This window comes from Serinus canaria, chromosome 2 (assembly GCF_022539315.1).
Source record: "Serinus canaria isolate serCan28SL12 chromosome 2, serCan2020, whole genome shotgun sequence".
Lineage (NCBI taxonomy): Eukaryota > Metazoa > Chordata > Aves > Passeriformes > Fringillidae > Serinus > Serinus canaria.
Genome location: NC_066315.1, coordinates 27,707,068 through 27,728,122, shown reverse-complemented (window position 1 = coordinate 27,728,122; position 21,055 = coordinate 27,707,068). Strand labels below are relative to the sequence as shown.

The 21,055-nt window shown below is 38.4% G+C and overlaps 1 protein-coding gene across 1 annotated transcript in view; it reads left to right on the top strand.

Moving 5' to 3' along the window:
* Positions 1-5,523: 5,523 nt before the first annotated feature.
* VWDE (von Willebrand factor D and EGF domains) overlaps positions 5,524-21,055 on the top strand; it is a 37,338-nt gene continuing 21,806 nt past the window's right edge. Inside the window, exons 1-9 of the mRNA XM_030232694.2 lie at positions 5,524-5,666; positions 10,916-11,100; positions 12,400-12,631; positions 14,547-14,612; positions 15,353-15,612; positions 17,061-17,150; positions 18,259-18,403; positions 19,132-19,346; positions 19,682-19,755. Of these exons, the coding sequence (XP_030088554.2) occupies positions 5,579-5,666; positions 10,916-11,100; positions 12,400-12,631; positions 14,547-14,612; positions 15,353-15,612; positions 17,061-17,150; positions 18,259-18,403; positions 19,132-19,346; positions 19,682-19,755 (1,355 nt within the window). The 5' untranslated portion in view covers positions 5,524-5,578. The remainder of the gene's footprint in view (positions 5,667-10,915; positions 11,101-12,399; positions 12,632-14,546; positions 14,613-15,352; positions 15,613-17,060; positions 17,151-18,258; positions 18,404-19,131; positions 19,347-19,681; positions 19,756-21,055) is intronic.

Genomic DNA, 21,055 nt, shown 5'->3' with positions numbered 1-21,055 from the left:
AGTGGAGTAGTTAAAGCTGAGGAAACCCTCTGCATGTGCTTGCTTCCTTTTATGATCCTCAGCTGTGAACTCCCTTTTTCAGACACTACAGAGACCTTTTCATAAACAAAGGCAAAGAATATGCTTTTCCTGGTTGGGTGAATGCTTTTCCTGGTTGGGTGAATTCTTACCAGGGCTGCCACAGGTTATTTGTTTTTATATTCAGGGTTATCAAATAGCCATGGATTGTGTGTAAGATGTGCCCCTTATCAGGGGTGCCATGTCTGTACTTGGACACAGCCAGAGGTGGCTGCTCAGTGACCTTACTGACTCACTACCCAGGGCGCTGTTCCCACTTATGAAGTAAAAGCTAGGAGGAGAAATGATAGGCCCAGAAAAAAGCAATACAGCTTTTAGCACTAGGATGTGGGATTTGGGAAATTTTTAATCCCCTTTCTTCTTGTGGGATTTAACTAAAACGCATTTTAGTGTCTACATGATCAAAGGTTTTGGTACTAACAAAGGTAATCAAAGAATGTAAGAAAAATATTCTATTATTTGTTTCTCATCTGCATAGGTTACATATTTTAAGAATATTTGTTCTCATCTGCATCTTAGAAGACCACATCACTTAGTCAAGACTTTTACCCAGTAATGTTAATTTTTATTTCACAAATATTAGAAATAGTGGTGCAAATACAAATAGATGAAAGTCAGTAAGACTGAGTATGAAGTACACTGTACTATAAGATCAATGTTTTGCACCTTACTCAAGTAGCATTTATTCTATATAGGGTAAAGAATTAATTCTATGGTGTCCTACTTTTTAAAAATTGCTACTAAGTGAGCTGTACACACACAAAGACAAACTGCATGGGAGACAGGAAGAGATGAAATAGTAGTAGTTGAGAATTTTATAATATTCAGCTTATCAATGTAATTATATGTCAGTGCTACATTTCAGTATGTGTAAAACAAAGATTATTCCATTAATATTCCACTAGCCAAAGAACTTCCCAGTCTTCAAAATATTCTGGCACATTTTTAGTAAATACAGCTGACAGACCATGAATTAAGGATATAAAAATAGTTGAGAAAAATAATGGAGTAAGTGGTTGATACAAAGATGATTGAAGATAATAGAAAGCCTAACACTGATTTTATTTGACTCTTATTAACTCCTGGAGACAGATTTCCCATGAGTTACATTAACTCTTATACTGCTTATCAAAGCCAAATTACATTAGATTTTTAAACTGAAGTCTTTTACTGCATAAGTCAAATATAGTATATACAAGAGGTCAAATATAAAAGAGAATTAGGGACTAAAACATACTAAAGATGTCATTACTTCTGAAAGTTAAACAGACTGTCAAGGCTGAGTACACTTACATGGCAGCTTAAAAAATACCCTCTACAAATTTTAAAAGCATTTTGGAAAACAAATGTCACTCAAAAGCCCCTCAGTTTTCTGAAAAAGCCGCCAGCAGAATAAACATGAGTAAAGTTAACTTCTTGTGATGCTGCAATATTAGCCAAAGAGTGACCAAAATGAATAAATGCACATGACCATTACCTATTCTCTGTTTCTATTTATTTGGTGTCAAAGATAGGAAGGGGGATAGAATCAAATATCTCATTCTGAACTGGAATAGGCAATGTGTCTTAGTGTGACTTCCTATGTTTTGGTGATGTTTCAGGACATTAGTTTCAGAGCTGCCAAACCATGCTTTTAAATCAAATGAACCTTAGCTAAGTTAAAAGTCACACAACCTACAATTTGAAGGGAAGATTGGAATTTGACTTTAAGGGCAGAATTGATTAGACAAAGAATGTTAACAATTTATTGCTTTGGAAAGGACGAGTTCACTTACCATTCACACACATGAACTGGTACAAGCAAAAAGAAATTATTTTTACACAAAGAAAGAACTAAAAATATTAAGGAAAAAATGCAAGAGAACTCATCCCTCTCTGATACTTTTGGATCTGCCCAGGGCTGCAGGCTATCTCTCAGCCATCTGAGAGATAGCCTTGCAGGAGTGGTGTGATCTGCTGAAGACAACTCTTTGCAAACACTCAGTGCTTGGCAATACTGCAATAACCCTTTGAAGCTTTGCAGGGAAATTTCTCCCAGCTTCAAAGTTCTGCTCACAGCTTTATTTGGAGTTATCATCCATCCTCTATCTCTGCATAGATAACAAATAGAGCAACATAGATTTAAAGGGCTTATTCAGATTTACCTTGCCTTACACTACAGACATGCTTAATGGTACAGCATGAAAGATTCATTTAAGAAAGACTTCCATTTGTACTCTTAGCTACAGAGTTGGAAAGAAAAGGTTTATAATTAATTAGATATAGTGGGCAATTTTAGCTTAAGTTTAATCAGAGTCTTCTTTAAGTGTTTACCTGAGTTCACAAAACCTGGCTAAAAACTTCTGAGTGTCAGAGTGAGTAAATCCCAAAGTGTCAGACCTGGGGATTCATTGTTCAGGACCGCATCCACCTACCCAGCTGTCTTCAACTCTCACCCTCTGCTTCCCCCTGCTTGTGCCCTACCCTTCACACTAATTACTGATTATTCCAAGGAGCCTACCACAAGTACTGCCTTTCTTGTAGGTGATCCCCTTATTTACCTTCGAGTTGAGGGTTTGGATACAACTAGAAAAAAACATTTGTGGCTTTGTCTAGAAATACCTACTTTTAAAACTCAAGGTGATTTTTCATTTCCAGTTTACACCTGAGCATCTATGCACACCTATTTGTACACATTTTGGCAAACACTGCTGATTGTTCTTCTTAGCTTAGTTACCAAAAGAAAATCTTTAATCAACTTGCTAGACACCTGGCTGCTGCTCACTCTGGACTGGTCCCCTTATTGCAACAAGACATAATGACATCTTGTTAAATAATGTATGGACATGTACTTTGTATACATTAAGTTAATGATTTGAGGTGTATTGCTACAAACATACCACTGGCATGTTAGCAATAGAAGTGTCAGATGACAAAGTTACTATGCTGGCTGTGGTTATGAGAAAATTCCCTTTTTTCCCTTGGACGTTTTTTCCTGGGATTCCTGTTACCCATACCCACATGCTGGAGCTGCACAGTCATGAACTTATGCAGATAACCCTTAAACCAGAACAATCTATTTGCAGATCCAAGAACTTAAGAGTCACCTTCTTTGTTATCTGAATTTTTAAACTCTATTTTCAGCATTGCCCAAGTTGTGTTCCTCGTCATCCAACACGTCTTTTTTCTTCAATTTATCACTATGCTCTTCCCTGCCTTATGAAACAGTCATGAGTCAGCAAAAGCACTTCTGCTCAGGCTTTGTTCAAATAATAAATTTAATTTATTCATAGACAGGACTTCAGAATACACCTTAAAACAAATATATATTTTAAAGCTTCACCAAACAGGCTGAGATTACTAAACTCTAAGTTAGTTTTGGAATAATTTTCAAAACCAACCTTAAATCTTTCTTTCTTTAATTGTTAATCATAAAATCCACTCTGAGAAATGCTGCTTTGTGCTGCAGCATCTAAATGCTCCCTAGAATTGATATCATCGTTCCTTGTGCCACGTTTTCAGTGGAAAATTAAGCAATGACTTGGTCTACATAACCATGATAGAATCTTAAATTCTTCATTCAACACTCTTGGTTTTCCTCCCAAACATCCTGCTATTTAATAATATACACATACAAAAATGCAGTTTGACTTCACAATCCATTGGAAATGAAAGAGGTGTTTTCAGCAGTGCAACACAATTTTACCTAGCCTATGATTTACTTAATTGAAACTATGGAGATTACTGACTGAAACTATCTGAAATTCAACCTGCTGGAAAGCCCTATTCTGCTATTATAAGCCTGCGACTGCCCTAGAATTACTTTCGTTTTCCATAAATTCACTGTCACTGACCCAACTCTGTTACCATGAGTGCCAAGTACTACTTTTGGCAAGTTGTCAGCTCTTTTAACCACAATATGCTCTTTCTCTGCTGTCACTGTAAGAGGCTACAAGGCTGATAATAGCAGAGGGAGCTGGCAGAGGAAAACCAGTCCGGAAAAGATGAAAGGTGCCTGTACTGCAGCAGCCGGTACTGCCTCCTTTTTCTGTCCCCTGAATGATCCATGACAAAAGGTGTTAATCCTCCTGTAAATACCACTCCATCATGACTAGCAGAGGTCAAAGAAATAGCTTAATGTTTAAATTTTGTCAAAGCTTCTCATATCTCTCTTTCTAGCTTTTGACTTTGTAATTTGTTTTGTAAAATATCTCTTTCAATCCTCTTGTTCTCTTTATAAACATGTAGGTTTGGGAAAGAAGAGAAGTAAAGCTCAAACTAATTTCAGACATATACAGTATTTCAGGATAAAATTTGTCATATCTGCTGACAAATAACAGAGAGAGTTGAGTAAACAATTAAGAAAACTTGTTAAAATTTCCCCAAATTTTAACAAAAGTATCTTCCTTAGACAACTGAGAGGAATCCAAGACACCAGATTCAATTCTCAGGCTGTGCCAGTGACTCCTTTAAAAACTCACTGCCATCATAGAGCTGAACTGTTTCTTGCAAGGAAGAAGCTCAGGGTATGGGAACAAAAGATGACTGAGGTTACCCCAACAATGCTTCTCTGCCTCTGCCTTGACTCCAAGTCCTGATAGCTCTTCCTGCAGGGAAAGCTGCTCTGCAAAGAGCCATACAGGTCAGTATCCCGTGGAAGCCGTCTTTGCTGACCATTGTAGCCTGGCAGATGTTCAGTGGATGGCAGTAAGGTGTGTTTTAGTGTTAGCAACTTTTATTTTTTAGACTTAGGCCTACATATGCTACAGAGATTATGAAACATTTCTGTGTGCAACGTTGGTGTGTGCAAAGTAGTTCAATGACTGCACAGCCTCAGGCCTACAGTGGAAAACACCATCAGTGACAAATCTTAAATGCTGAGATTTGTCCTGCTTTTTGTCCTCTGACAGACGTCTCCGAAGAAGAGCATCCTTAGCAAATCCTGAAGCTTGGGCTCTTGGAACTGTTAAATATTTGCTAAACTCAGTCTACATTCATGGTAATGAAGATTCAATATAGTAAAGGTTAAAGAAATAGAAAAGACTCTTGGTGGTCTATTGCAGGACCAATTTGAAACCGGCTCTTCAGCATTTTAGTGCACATCAGAAAATAAATACAGTTCTGGGTTGGAGGGCAATAGGACACTGCTCACGATGCCAACCTACTTTGGGTCTGGTTGGACCTCTTTGGGATATGGACAAGCATCTTCACAGACCCCCGACAAGAACCAAGGACTGTTTGGTTCGTTTTATTGCAGAGTCCCCAGGAGGGAGCCCGGGGCAGGGGATGCCACAGTGGCCGGGTACAGGCCCCGGGCTGAGGCGGCCCCAGAGCCGGGCCGGGACACGGACACCCCCTCGGCGACCCCGGCGGGGCCGGGCCGGGCAGGGGGCGGGCCGAGGCCCCCGAGGGAGGGGCTGCGCGGAGGAGCGGGGTGGGCGCGGGGAGCGGCCACAGCCACCGGGAGCTGCCGGTGGGCCGGGAGGGAGCGCGGCCGGGAGCGGAGCGGAGCGGCGGGGCCATGGCGGGGGCCGCGCCCGCTGCCCCGCGCCTCTGGCTCGGCGCGGCCGTGCTGGGCTGGCTGGCGGCGGCCGGGGCCCGCCGGAGAGGTAAGGGAGCCCGGGCACAGGGAGGGGAAGGGCAGGTGAACGGGCTGGAGGGTTGGGAGCGGGGACGGGCGCTCCTGCGGCGGGGACAGCGCCGGGGACAGCGCCGGGCTCCCCGAGCACCGCCTGGCGCCCGGCGCGGGGCTGCGCCGCAGGTGTCACTGGAACAGGCTGAACCCTGAACCTGCCGAAATAGGAACTGCCCTTGTCACAGCGCACTTGCGGGGAAAGCCTGCCAAGGGAACTCCAAGAGCGGGAGGGCTCGGTCTCCCACCCTCTCTCCTGTGCTGGAGCACAGGCAGTGCCTTGGTACATCCTTACCTGGGACCTCTGATAAATCCATGTCTGGATAGCTTCAAATTTCCGATAGAAGATCTACATCAAGTGTAGATGCAATAACGTATTGCAGTGAGAGCTACTAGAAAATGTTTTATAAACATGTATTTTATGCTTTCATAAAGGTTAGGCAGTTATTTACTACCTTTGCAGAGCGCCTCGTAGGGTGTGAACAGAAGTGGCTGAAAAGTGTTTTAACATCAGTCTTATGAGGTTATTTGTAAAGGTGTATTAATTTGTGCATGTTGATTCGATTTTCTTCTTTGGTCCATGCACAGGAATCACCACGTTCCTGTTCCATGGGATTGCAATATTGTCATTGCTACAACATCTTGCTCATGTTCTTTCTCAGGTCTCATCTTAGGAAGTTACAGTAATTTCTATTATTCTGCTTTAAAAGTATTACTCTAAAAAGTTTTCCTTTCTAAAAGTGAACTTTTTTTTCTATTTTATTATTTTGGAAGAGTTTAGACTCACAAATACTTTTGTTAAATTTCAGTCATAGTTCTAATTTCTGCCTTGGGGTGTTGGTATGCTGCATCCTTTGCAGTCAGTAGATGCAATAAAAAGCACATTCATGCTCACAGTGGGCACTTACTAAAGACACTGTTAGTTTATCAGTGGCCTTTGCCAGACCCCAGCCTTTGGGCAGCAGGACATATACACTTAAAAGCTGTTTGTACCTGGGAGACTGGATTGCCAGTGTTGCCACTCTGCCCTTGCCTGTTTGTACTTTGCTGTGACTCCTTTTCTCTTCTCTGCAGTTTGTATCCAGTAGTCCACAGTTCCTTACTGTTCCATTGGGTTGGAAACACTCTGGATAGGTGGAAAATCATTGACCCCTCTTTTCACATGGATGGAATAGAGATGTGAACAGGAAGTTGAAAGACCCTTCCTTTGTGGAATTAATTTTCCACGCCAGTGCCTCAGAGATAGTCGGAGCCACTTCATATCTCTTTGTGGCAAATGAGCTCCTGTGTTGGCTTCAGAAACCTTTTTGACTTTTGGTTAAGGTGTTTGGAGAACCTATTATGTGACTCAGTTTACAGCAGCCACGGTAGAAACCTCAACATGTTTGCAGAGATTTCATCTGAATCTCTCCCAAAAAGCTCATCCTCTAGCACAAGGCCATCCATGTGTTAAAGACGTTGCGGTTTAGGTTCACATTTCTCAGTATCCATCAGGACCAAGGAAGTCTGGGATGGATCAAAGCAAAGCTCACTGCACTAATCCTGAAGACAGGAAAAAGGAAATATGGAATCAAATTCTTCCTGCTGTGCAGAGAGACAGACTGAAGAAAGATAGAGCCAGTATATAAGGTGTTCCTGGGAAAAAAAGCACAGAATATGATAAGTATATATGACCAGTATATAAGGTGTTCCTGGGAAAAAAACCACAGAATATGATAAGTAAGCTCAAATGCTAGGGAATTAGCTGCATGCTTTCCCAGGATGGTCTGCTTTTTTTCAGCAGACAGTGTTTAGTATCTGGACCACCAAACAGAATGGGAGAGTTACAACTTTCTAGAAACAAGTCTCTTCTAATAACCTATTGATAACCTTTTGTGTTTATCTCCTCTAGTTTAAGTGAAAACACAGGTACACAATCTACAAAGGAGACTGGATATCATGGTCTTATTTCCAAGTATTCATTTGTGTATTTTATAATTGGATTTTCACTATTCTATAGCAAATATTTTAAATGAAACTTATTAAATCACTAATACATTTAAAGGTCCATAAAAATAACTAAAAATAATATCCCCATGTATATGGAAAGGTTTTTGTCAAGAACAATCATGAGTAGATGCTAAATTTTGTGAAAACTTACATGATTTTTCTGGTTTGTGTCAGAACATGTTAGGATTTTTTGGGAGTGTGGATGAAGTCAGGCCACCAGTAGCACAGAAATCTTCCCCTAATTTAATGTTCCTCACATCCTGGACAGAGCTAGTGGGTAAGTCTGCCCTGTAGGTAACCTTTAACACTTCAAAGCTATCAGAACCTGTTTCCAGGTCCTTATAATTTTGTCAGATTTGAATCATCAGGTAGCCTACAAGAAATATTGAGAAATATTATTTACAAGGGCCTGTAGTGGGAGGGCAAGTGGTGGTGATTTCAAACTGAAAGAGAGTAGGTTTATATTAGATATTAGAAAAACATTCTTTACTGTGACGGTGGTGAGGCACTGGAACAAGTTGCCCAGAGAAGCTGTGGTTGCCCCATCCATGTAAATGTTCAAGGTCAGCTTGAATGGAACTCTGAACAACCTGGTCTACTGAAAGGGGTCTCTGCTTGTGTCATGAAAGTTGCAACTATGTGATCTTTAAAGTCCTTCTAAGCCTAAACTACTCTATGAATCTATACAATTGCTGGGTGTTAGGCAGAGGCAAAGCTTTTCTGGAGCATTTCAGCAAAGTCACTATTCATCATTCTGAGAATAATATTTGAAAGAATGCTTATATCAAAATCTGTTTTTATTTAAGGCATCCTGAATAAGGAAATCATTATTTCGGTGGAAAATGTTGCCAACTCCTTCTTAAATGCTTCTAGTTGGAGCAGATCTGTTCTACAGGGGTAATGTTTTGGCAGAGAACACAACATTAATTTTTTGTGTGTCTGTCCATAAACATGATAATTTGTTTTTGCTGTTGCTGAAGTTAGACAGCATTTCAGTTACACTCAGGTGTTTAGAAAAGTTGGTTTTATTTGTGTTATTGATGATGGCAGTTATTTTTAGTTGTTTTTCAGAAAGAAAAAGGAAAAAAAAGTCATCCAGTGTTATGTAACATAAGATTTCCAAAGAATAACTATGACAATATGAGCATACTTCTAGAAAGGAGAAAAGAATACAGTAGATTTATAAGGAGCTGGATGGCCTTTTAAAGTGATATGCATAATAATAAGAAACTTTTAATTTGATCTTTAGTAGGATTTATAACCCTATTACAATTGACTACACTCAGTTGTTTTAAAGATCTATCAAATGATGATCTAATTAAACTGTGGAGGAAAAGAAAATAAAGACTTGTCTCATGTCTAGCCTGATAAATTAATGGAGAAGGTAACAGATATTAATTGTTTCAGGAGTGATTCAGTTACAGGAAAGAAAACTAATGAGGGTGCTGTATGAAAGGGAGAATTCCAGTAAAAAATAGAGGACAGGAAGAAACTTTCATCATGGTTCATAAACTGCTTGTGCTGTAGCTTGCTTGGAAAACATTTCAATAACACACATGACTGACCTGTGATTCTTCAAGGGCTTTTCTCTAAATTCCAGTGAAGGGTAAGTTCCCTGTAAGGTCAAATTGTATGGACATGAATAGCCCACAGGCTACTACAAGAAACTCAGAAACACTGTGGTGGCACAGTCAATCACTCTGACTTCCAGCTGCCCTTAGAGGATAGAAGATAAAGCTATTGTTACCTGCCTGGGTAGCCTAAAGCTGTATCAGATTAAATCTTTAGTCTTTGAAAGACTGTAGGATTCTCATCCTGTGCTGAGAGAGATAAAGTGTATTCCTTCACTAGGGCATCTTCTCCATTTAAAGGTGGGGAATTACCTGATTTTGAAACTGTTTTATAATTGTGGTTATCTAGAACAACATGAAAAATGTGGAAGATGGGAATCTATCTAGTATTAATAAACCAAAACGTTTCTAATCAATGGCACAATTATACCATGCAAAATATGCAACAAATACAGACAAACCTAGGACCGAAAGCTGGAGATCAGAGCATTCATATTCAAAATATAACATTAGACAGCTTTGCTTACAGCTGCATCTTTTAATTCAATGCATAATGAAGGCAAAAATAAAGATTCACTGTATCATTCAACATAACCCAAATTTCTGTTCACAGTTAGCATCAGTTGGTATCCATTTTAAAAGCAAGGTAAATAGGTAGGTATACTTTTAGTGTCACTTATATATAAATGTTCTCTTACTTTATTTTTCCATTCTTTCACTTTCCAAGCACATTCCTGAACAAGAATGACTATACAGTATGTTGTATGTAAATATGCCGTTAGCCAGAACTTTTGTTGTCACTGTTTTCTACAAAAGTCAACTCACCTGCCAGATCAGACTCAGAAATTCTGGCATTCTGCTTTATTTCTAAATGAGTTTGCATTAAAAAAAACCCAAACAAACAAAAAAATTGTGATAAAGACTGCTTCAGATTCTGAACCTTCATTTTATCTGTCAGAAAATTTGAGAGATTTTTCGAGGCCACAAGGTCACTTAGATGTCAAAAAAATATGTTTGATGTTTTCTTTCTTTATTATAATTTAGTATGTCATTCATGCAAATTGACTTAAAATATGTAATCAAGTATCTACCCATTTTAGCACACACTTTTGCTATGTTCTGCATGTATACATGCAAACTGCATGCAACTATCCAGCTATCTGTCATCCATTTGAGGGAATTAATTAATGGCCTTTTAAAGTGATTAATTAATTAATTTCCTGCAAAGGAGTTCTGTAAAGTGGTAATCTATCGTGAAAAGACCTTTGGATAAACCTTACTCCTCCTGAGGTAAGTTTTGTATTCTCATCTATCTGACACTTCATTTGTATTCAGGTTTCATAAACATCAACAGAACAACCTCAAAATCCAGGTAGAATGTATCAACATATTCCTTCCCACTGGTTTTGCATCCAGGGTAAATGCCTATGTGGTTATTACTGCATTTATTGTCCACTCAAAGAAGGAAAGTTGTGACATAATGAATTCTGTTAAATTTCAAGAATGCTAACATGCTTGTTACTAGAACTTCAATATATTCTTTCATAAATTTAGTTTTGCATAATATTGCACCATATCCTTATTTTCCTTTCAAAATGTTTAACATCTTTTCTAAAATACTTGTTAAGCATTCCATCTTGATACTCTAAGTGCTCTTGCTCCACAGTTCTAGAATGTTCTCCTGGTGGCCATCAGATCCTGCAGAGCCCTTACCGAAGTGTGGATTTTGATTCATCCCAGCTCCAGCAATCAGCTATTCAGGATTTGATCTGTGACCATTCCCTGGCTCCGGGATGGTATCGCTTCATGATTTTTGATAAGCCTGCTGAGATGCCAACCAAGTGCGTGGAGGTATTGTTGCAAATCATTTCATTCTGAGAAATAGATATTTTGGTGAAGAATTTTTCAGTAGGATAGGTATAAAAAAGAGTATTATTATGGGGACTGATGAGGAACAATACAAAGTTCCTATCTTCTCTAAATACTTGATTATATTAAAATGTGTTTACTGGAAAATTGAGTCTTAAGCATTGAAGATATTACACTGAATGGGCAATAGCAGAGGATGATAAATCAAATCTCCTTTAGAACACTCAAAAACTGTAATTTCCACTCAGTGCTAAAGGAATTTTCTCAGTAGCAGCACAGCAAGGCTATCATGTTGTAAATGGAACTGTGTGATGGTTAGTGTGTCAGGAAGGCACAGTATAAAGAGAGCAGTATAAAGGCTTGCAGCCACATGAACCCAGTAATTGTGGAGCTTTTAAAGTCATCATGTCACAGTAAAGAGATTACTACTAAAGTGACTTGAACTAACAGAGCTAATTGAATATTAGTTGCCTTGTCATCTGCAAGCCTCCAAAGACTCAAGAGTTAGTTGAAATATTTAATACTTCAGACTAGTTCTTTATTTCAGAGCTTATTTGTAGCTTTATTATGGAACTCTTTTGTATTCTAAGGAGATGCATCTTTTTAGCTTTTCTTTTTAAAATCATCTACTTCCTTTAAAAACCTAAAAATATCATTAGAATATTGTAGCGTTGATTTTTCTAATGAAGTGAAATTTCCTTGTTGCAGTCTTTTAAAAAATAAGCTAAAATCCTATCAATTAAGTGATTTTAAATGAATTCAAAACAGTTCAAACATACTAATGGATCAGCTGCCCACATCTCTTAGAAGAAATCCAGGAGGTTAGCTGAGCCTTCGGTTGATGGCAAAGGGCAGATAAAAGGTGACAGTTTTAAGACCTTTAGTTGATACTCAGTGTGCTTCTGCTCTATGCTGCATTTGCTGTGCTCTGATAGCATCCACAAAGTCACTTGCTGCAGGTTAATGCTGCAAAGTAGCTCACTAAGCCATAACACAACTGTGAGCTTTTCTCAGCAAAACACTCAGGTGTGGCTTCCAGTTAAGTTCTTCAGGCACTAAATTATGGCCTGTCTTTAGAAACAAACACAAATTCACTAGGCTCAGCAAAGGACTTAAGTCTCTTTTGTGTGCATTTGTATTTAGCCTTGAGGAGGAAAGTCAGCAATCCCTCTGTTATACTGGCTGAACTTTGCTAAAAGCTCCTGAGAAATTAATTACATATGTACCTCTCATTAGAGCACAGCATTAACCATTTCCTGATGTTTTTCTCTGGTGCTGAAGATGAATCACTGTGGGACTCAGGCCCCTGTCTGGCTGTCTCTGAGGGAGTCAGAATCCATGCCTCGACCTGGTGAGATGAAGCAGTTAACAGCTTGTGCTACCTGGCAGTTTTTCTTCAGCACTTCAAAAGACTGCTGTCTGTTCCGAATCCCCATCAGGGTCAGGAACTGCGGGGATTTCTTTGTTTACTTCCTGCAGCCTACCCAAGGGTGCATGGGGTATTGTGCAGAAGGTGAGAAAATGCATGCTCTAACTCAGCTAAGTGTGTGTGTTTATGAGTAAGTGTTTTTCTGATTTATATCTGTCTGATATTTGGTGGAGTAGAAATGACAGGAAATAGTTATGCTGACATTTCTTGCAATCCTTGCTTTTAGTATTGATATGATAGGAGGAATGGTCTGAAATGGTGAAGTGGGTTCACTTCACCCCTCTTTAACTTAGATGTAGCATTTGACTAATTTTCAAAGAACAAACCTTAAGAATTGAAATTTTCCATATAATGAGGTGGGGTTATAAGACACATCTAGAAGTCAAAATTCAGTGTAATTCATGGCACTCAGACTGTCCAAACAGCCATTACTGAACATGCATAGAATTTTGTATCAAAATAAATTTTATCTTATAAACTTCAGCAAACTGTATTTATATCAATTATTATTTAGCACTGTTAGGAGTATTTTTCTTGTTGTAATTGTTATCATCTTTCTGGAGTGTATACATATTGTTGCTAGAAGAAAATTCAACTTAGAAATGCTCTACTGATACACAGTTTATTAGTTCTATGAGAAAGAAGACCCTTTGCAATGTCTCCTACTGTCCTGGGCACTTGTGCTGCAAAAGTATGTTGGTGTTGGCAGCTCAAACAGCATTTCATTATTCATGGCAGATGTTTCAGATAAGCAAGCCAGGGTTAAATCCTTAGAGTTATAAATACTGTGAAACAGTGACAAATTTGTGTAGCAGGAAATTCTTATTAGCTCATATAACACACCATTATGAAAATACTAGCAGTATTTTCATGCATCGTGTGCTGTATTGCTTTCAGTCATATTCTCTGTTACTGACTCCTTTCAAAAACTTAGTGGCAAATCTGTCAGTGGGCTTTCTGGTGCCTTGTTGGCCCATCATTATACCTTTAGATCCAATTGTTAAGACATTCTCCAAGGCTTCAGCAAGTATGTGCCTGACACAGTGAAGAGCTCTTGCACACTAGGGCTTGCATTTACTTTGGATCCTGGTACACGATGAGGAAAGAAGATAAACAAAACCACTGCTAGACAGCAAGCTAGCAAATTTTTACTTCCTCAAAACAAAGTAGGCAAAAAGCATAACTCTTACTTGCCTCTACTGAACACTGTAAATCTGGAACACATTTTGAGTTTAAATGCCCATATTTAAGATGATGTTGTCATGAGAAGTACATTGTACTGTTGTACTGCTTTTTGTATCTAGGTTACTGTGTGGCCAGTAACACTTGGCAGCTCTAACTTTCTATCTGTCCTCTACATGCTAAGAAATTAAAAAATTATAGCACTGAAGTGTATAACAGCAAAGCCTGCTTTTTATTCTTTTTGGTGAATGAAATTTCCGGTGTTGCTGCTGTTCTTCTGATGTAGTTTGGGTAGAGTGACTAACTGGCATTTTCGTGTTTAAGTCAAGTTCCACTTATTTTTCTGTAGCATTCAAAATAGAAAACAATAGCAATGCACAAGCAATTTTTCTTAGGCTTCTGTAGGAAAGAAGATTTTTTTTTTTCAAAGCAGATCTGCACTGAATTTTGCTGTCCAGGGTTACAGTTAAAGAATAAGTGTTCAGATGTGAATTTGGAGAGGCAAAATATATATTTAAGAGAATAGTATAGTTCCTTTTTATTCACTAGCAACATGTGTGAGTATTGGCCGAGCACATCAGCAGTGAAGGTTGTAGAGGTGGTAGAATGTTCTGTACCCTTCCTCCTAGATGATTTCCAGCACAAGACATTGTGCTCACTGCTATCATAGCTGTACATGGATCAGATTACAAGATTGCTTCTATTCTGAATTTTTGCATTTCAAATTAGTGTTTTGTGACATTTGGTTTATAATCTAAGAGCACTGCTGTTCATATTCTGTATGAGTGTGAATATAAAATGCAAAAACACTTTATAGTTGTTTCAGATGCAAGGCCACAGACCTGTGATGCTGAGGGAATGGAAATTGAAGGCGTCTGTAGCAGTGAGTGTTTAGTTTTGATTTTCCAGGTTTTCTGTGCATCTGTGACCCAATAATGTCAGCATTTAGTGATATTCTGACTTGAATAAAAACGTGTTCATGTTATCAACAGTATGGCTTGGTTTCTGGCAAAATGAGCAGTTTGAAGAATAATTTCAGGGAAACTTGGATTACAAAAGTTCTTTCTCAGAATATTTTGAATAGGTATCAAAATATCAAAATGTAACTGTAATGCTGAATGATTTTTCAAGAGTAAAATATAAGAGGAATCTACAAATTATGTTGTTGATTTTTCTGTTCCTTTCTAAATAACCTTTTTCTTTTTCCTTTTTTCTTCTTCTTTTCCCCACTTTCTTCATAAATAGTGAAATTATTCTTCTGTAAGGCACATTCCCTTCCATGTTGCTCTCTCCTGCCTGGTAAAATAATTAAATGCATTTTATTCTCTTGTTTATGTTTTTGGTTTAGGTTTATTTGGATTGGGGTTTTTTCCCTCTTTAGCACCTTCCAGTTGTCTAGAATGTAATCAAAAGCTCTTAGAGAGTTTTTTCTCAATTTAATAATTATTAGCAGGAAGATACACATTTTTCTTTGATTCTCTTAAGAAATTATGTAGCATTTCCACATATAAAAAAGGTAAATATTACTAGTGTATTATTTAGCAAAACATATGTCAGTTTCATTGTGTCCAATACTGATTTTGTGCAGAATAAAAAGCACAGACCACACTTCTGTTTGACTAGGTAACGTGGCTCCTACATCATCTCCAGCTGTGTCACCACCACTTCCATCCATTCCTGAAGTTGTAGCAGAGATGATCAAAGGCAGCATCTACCTAAGGTGTACCTTTGGCATTCCTTCTGCAAACAGCTCTGTTGGATTCATTGTCACTTGGTCAAGACTTTCTCCTGAAGGTGTCAAAGAAGAACTTACACATGAAACAGCAGTTCATACCTTCTCACTTCTAGAACTTGATGGGATAAATGTCAGACTTGGAGACAGAGTATGTTAAAACATTATTATGATTTCTTTGTGCATTTGTAAATATGGCTCAGTAGACACTAACAGTTTTTAGAGAGAGGTCCAGCTTCTTGGCAGAAGCATCTACTTACTTACACCAACTGCTCTTATGAATATGTAGATATCACAGAAATATAACTACCACTGCCTCTGAGGTTTTGAGACTGATTGTCTCAATACAATGCCATGTCCCTCCAAGAAAAGTTTTTATTCAAATAATGTAAATTAGGAGGATTTTTGGATACAGCTGCATCTTAGTGAGAGGCTGTAAGAGCCAGAGATTGTGAAAAGCTGTGTTATTTATTCATTAGATGTGTATTTTTCTCTGGATGTGGGTGTGTGTTTAGGATTTATGTTTTAATCTCTGCCACTAAAGGCAGTGTGATGCCTTACCTTCCACTGTACCAGAGTGAAGACTTAGGCTCTCATGGTAACTTTGAGAAGCCTAAGCATTGGAAAATCAATACATCTTTCAACTATATATACCAAAATACAGGTTAACTATTCCTGGAGGAAAAAAAAACCAAACAAAACCATGTGGTTGGTATGCATATGTATGTTCAAGCCAAAGACAGGCTGCCTGGATGGCCTATGGACAGGAATAGCAATTTTTATTCCCAAAAATCGTTTGGGGACTTTTGAAAGTGACTTTTGAAACCTTTTAGCCATTTTTCCTATGGACAGGAATAGCAATTTTTATTCCCAAAAATCGTTTGGGGACTTTTGAAAGTGACAGTGTTGGCTTGGTGACAGTCAGAAGGAAAGGCACAATCATAAGCTACCTCCTGTTGCTATTAATCATTTTTATTTTCAGGAACAGAAATACTGCATGTATGGTCAACACATCTCAAAATGGATACAGCAAAATAAAAACAAATTCCAAAACAAACACCAAACCGAAGCAAAACCACAGTGTCTAGTAGCATGAAACTGGTTCAGTGGAGGGAAGTCACACTGAATTCCTCATCTTGAAGAAGATTTTCCAGGTCTATAACATCAGGAAAAACATAATCTAAGATCTGATGGTCACTAAACAAAATTAAAAGGCAAAAGCTATGAAATAGGAAAAAAAAGGAGTAAATAACATGTAAACAAGTGTAAAATACATTTTCATAGATATCGTTGGTTGTGAAAATGCTCCAGAAAATATTTTTAAAGTATTCATTGAATAAGATTTGTATGCAGCCATTAGTTGAAGATACCTCTGCACCAATGGTAGAATATGCCAGGAAAAGGTCCTAGGATGCTCGGCTGGTTTCTGGGTTTTTTTCTTTAGCAGTATTTACCTGTTATCCATGGCAACTAGTACCTTGTGCAACCAGAAGACTGGCCATGATGAGTCATTGATCTGACTGTGGTGGCTGAGTTCTGTCTTCATGTGACTACTTCATACCACAAATATATTCTTTTATTCTGGTTTTTACCCTACAGGTCTACTGTAGCAGTTCTTCTTTTTTCATGGAGAAGCCAGATATACAAAGCTCTTCAGTTGAGAGCAAGGAATTTTTTGCTGGAATTAAGGTAACTTCTGAAAAACATAACGTGGTAGGAATTTTTGAGTATTGCTACAGCAGTCATTCCTCTGACTAGAAAGCACTTAGAATGTATAAACTATGAATTCATTGAGCCTGTTGTCAGCTGAGGTGGACTTAAATTTGTCCAAAAGCAAGAGAGTCACTGTGGTTTGTGTGCTCCCCATGTAGTCAAGGTGCAGGAAGGCTGAAATGACATCTCACACACTCAGCACAGGCCTTGGCTTCCAGCACTGGAGCCAACTGGTGCTGTGCTCATAAAGTCTGGGGGCACAGCCTGAGCCAGCCTGGGGTGGGCTTGGAGAGGGCTAGCTGGGAGGTGGGCTGTGCTGTGCTGCCTGGTCAGAGGCCAAGCACCAAACTAGTTTTGGTTCCTGCTGTGGATAGAGATATATATATATATATATATATATATATATATATATAGACCCTTTTTCTGGCCAAGAATGGGACCCCAGTCCCAGAAGGACAGACTGCATGTCAATAATTACATTTTGGGTATAGTCCTGCTGACTCAGCCTGAGCCTGTTCCTGTAGGATCAGGGCCCAAATTTCTCTCATGGAAGTGCAGTTCTGCAGTGTACCCTCTCTGTTTCCCTGTGAGGCTGCATTCAGGACCCCACCCATCCTACCAAGCTGAGCTGTAGGCCCCTCTCTCCAACTGAGTTTCTGATTATACATTTTTTTGGTGATCCATATTGTAAGCTTGCAGAGAGGAATCCCAGGAGAAATATGGTGCTTCCAAATTCTTTTGTAATTGTTACCTCTAGGTAGCTTCCCACTTCTTCCACCCTCCCACCCACTGTCCACTTTGACACCAAAGAACTGTTTGTATCTTAGCTTCCAAGAGTTACTCATTTTTGTGGTGAAGATGTGGTTTGCTAACTCCCTCCTTTCTAGCTAACCCTTTGTCTTGCCGTTTCCTTATCCTTGCCCCTTTACCCACCTCTTCAAGACTATGGCTGCTGTGTCTGCATCTTCTCTCAATATGCTGCTGCTCCTCAGCCCATGTGAATAAGCACTCCTAGCTTGTTAGGAAGCAGTGCTGCAGTTTACTCACAAAGACTGCATTTTAAGCATAATTTCTTCTGTACTAGATACATCCAGAAACATACGATATATCAGAAGATGGGAAGGAATACAGACTGACAATAGAAAGTACCATTCCTATTCCTTGTCCTGGATTTAGCCAGCTAAAAAGGGACTGCAAAATCTCATTAACTTTATACAGTGTTGATGAAGGTAAGTATTACCCTGATTTTGTTTCATTTTGTATATTTAATTACATTTTTGTATATTTTTGTAAATACTTTGCTGGTTTCCTTCTTCAGAGAGGTTGTTCCACTGTAAAATACTTTCTAAAATGTTAAAGTATTCAGAGTCTGTATGATGCTGCTGAAAATGTGGAATAATTGCTTGTTGAAGTTTGCAGTTGTTTTGGTAGACACTAGTATCAGAGGCACATTCTTTAACTTGAATAGACAGAATTCTGTAATACTTGTAAAGTTTATAATTCAGGTAAAATTGTTTATGTGTTGCATTGCAAGTATTATATACACAGTCATGAAGTCATCATTTTTTACTCTTTTAGCCATTTTCTGTAATATTTTCTCAAGCACAAATCCTGTGAACCAGAACAACCATTGCAGACAACAACTATGCAGACAACCATTTTTTTAAAATATTATCAAGAAAATAATGTTTTCCCTTGGTCTATCAAACTGGGGAATGCAAAAACATTGTCTCGGGTGTGTATATGAAGAGGTAGAGAGGAGGTTTTTTGCATGACCAAACCAAACCCAAGAAAAATGCATAATTATTTTAGTTTATGAAAGTGTGTGTAAATAAGTTAGTATCTCTATTAGTTAGTATCTCCATATGTACTATGGAGAAGGTGGCTTATTTAGAGAAGGAACTCACTAATATGTATTTTATATAAATACACTAATGATGTATTTTCTTTAAAACAGGTAACGAGCAGTTAGGTCTAAACTTGGCTCTTTCTTCTTGTCATGTGGATCTTCTCCAGAAATCCTGCAATGATGGAATCTGTAGTCAAGCTGTAATTTATTTCAGTGCTGTGACAGACTTCATGCAGGACGGAGACAGGATTACCAGAATTGCAGTCCAACCGATATCCAGTGAGAATTTCCTGTGGAATGGCTATGTTCCAGAAAGCACACAGGTTGAACATCTTTGTGTTAAGATCTCACTACTCCAGAAGTATGGCTGGTGTTAGTGAAACTTTTATTTCAGTTGTGACTAGCTGAGTCACACCAAAATTTCTATGTGGTTGATTTTAGTTGGTTTTTTCCCCTTGAAATTCTGTGTTTTCATTTGCATCTTTTGTCTTACATTTTAATGTTGAAGTAACTACTAAGATTTATATCAATAATATAATATACTTATCAATAATATAATATACTTATTAGAATGTAAACTACTATCATAAATAATGTAGCTGAGTGCCATTATTTCCTAACCTGACATGTTTTACATCTTTTTTCCTTTGTTTTGAAGATTACAGTTAAGGATTTACCCAGTGCCTACTGCTACTCATTTACTGACCCTCATATAATTACTTTTGATGGAAGGTAATTACTGGCTTGCTTAATTTTAAGTGGCCCTTAATTTTAAGTGCGTTGGGAGCTTTTCTGGATGGCTTTTGGGGAGTGTGTTCAATTTCTTTAATTATCTTTATATTTATTCTAAATCTGTGCTGGTGATACAAGTAAGCTGTAGTTTCCTGCAATTGCACTGACTGTTTTACAATTCTTTTTGACAATAAGGATTAATTTGCTTTATTTGGTAAAAGCTTGCCAACTTTTGGGATTCCAGCCAGGTTTTGGTGTGCTTCTTTCTTACAAGGTATTTCTGATTCACAAAGGATGTCTGAACTAACATGGGCTCCACACCTGGAAGTTTTATGTTCTTTGTTCAGCAGAAGCACATTTCAAGCAGCAGGATGAAAAGATGAGGATATGTTGCCTCCAAATAAGGATGTTCAACCCACACATGTTAACAGAAGGAGAAATAAAAGTTATGATTGGTTCTCTAAAAGAACTTTGGCTACTACTACTAATAAAGTCAACTACTTTGACTAAAGTCAACTACAAGTCAACTTTGGCTACTACTACTATTGGGCTTATCCTGATCTTGCAGTTTCTCCTTCAGTGGAAGTTTTAGGAATGTCTTAACTGGGCTTTGTAGCCATGGATGCATTGTGATCAAGCTTTCTCATGACGTAGTGTTTTACTGCAATGTGATCTGTCTGTAAGCACGATGCTGCAGAGAAAGAACTTTTTTTTTTAAGGATAAATTATGTTGCTACTTTATTTTGCAAACTGAGGAAACAAATTACCCGATGCAGTCCCAGTAGTGCAGCCATCTGCAGTTTGTCTGCTGCCCCATTATACACAAAGCAAATTGACAGGCTACAATCAACTGTCAAATGCCATTTATAGCCAAGAGGCTATTAAACTTGCAGCAAAAGTTTGGGGGTTTTCTTTCTGGGTTTTTTTCTATTTTTTTTTCTTGCTGCTGAATCATTAAATTGGCTATTTTAACTTTGCTTCAGGGGACAGATGGCTAACCCTAAGGAAAAAAAGCAAGTTGCTATTTATGGTTTTCATCTTAAATGATCATTGGGAATAAGCACTCCCCATCTCCATCTTAATAAAGCAGACCTTTTTAAAAAGATGTAACTTTCTAAATAATTTTGTCAAGGGTACTTGTGCAGTTAGCAGCAGCTGCCCCCACATGCACACTGCTATGCATCTTATTGCTCTTGCTGCATAGATGTACCATTGTAGACACACAAAGGTTGAGAAGTGCCCTCCATATGCACTGTTAAATCAAAGAATGGCAGTAGCTTCATGCTTATTGTCTATATAT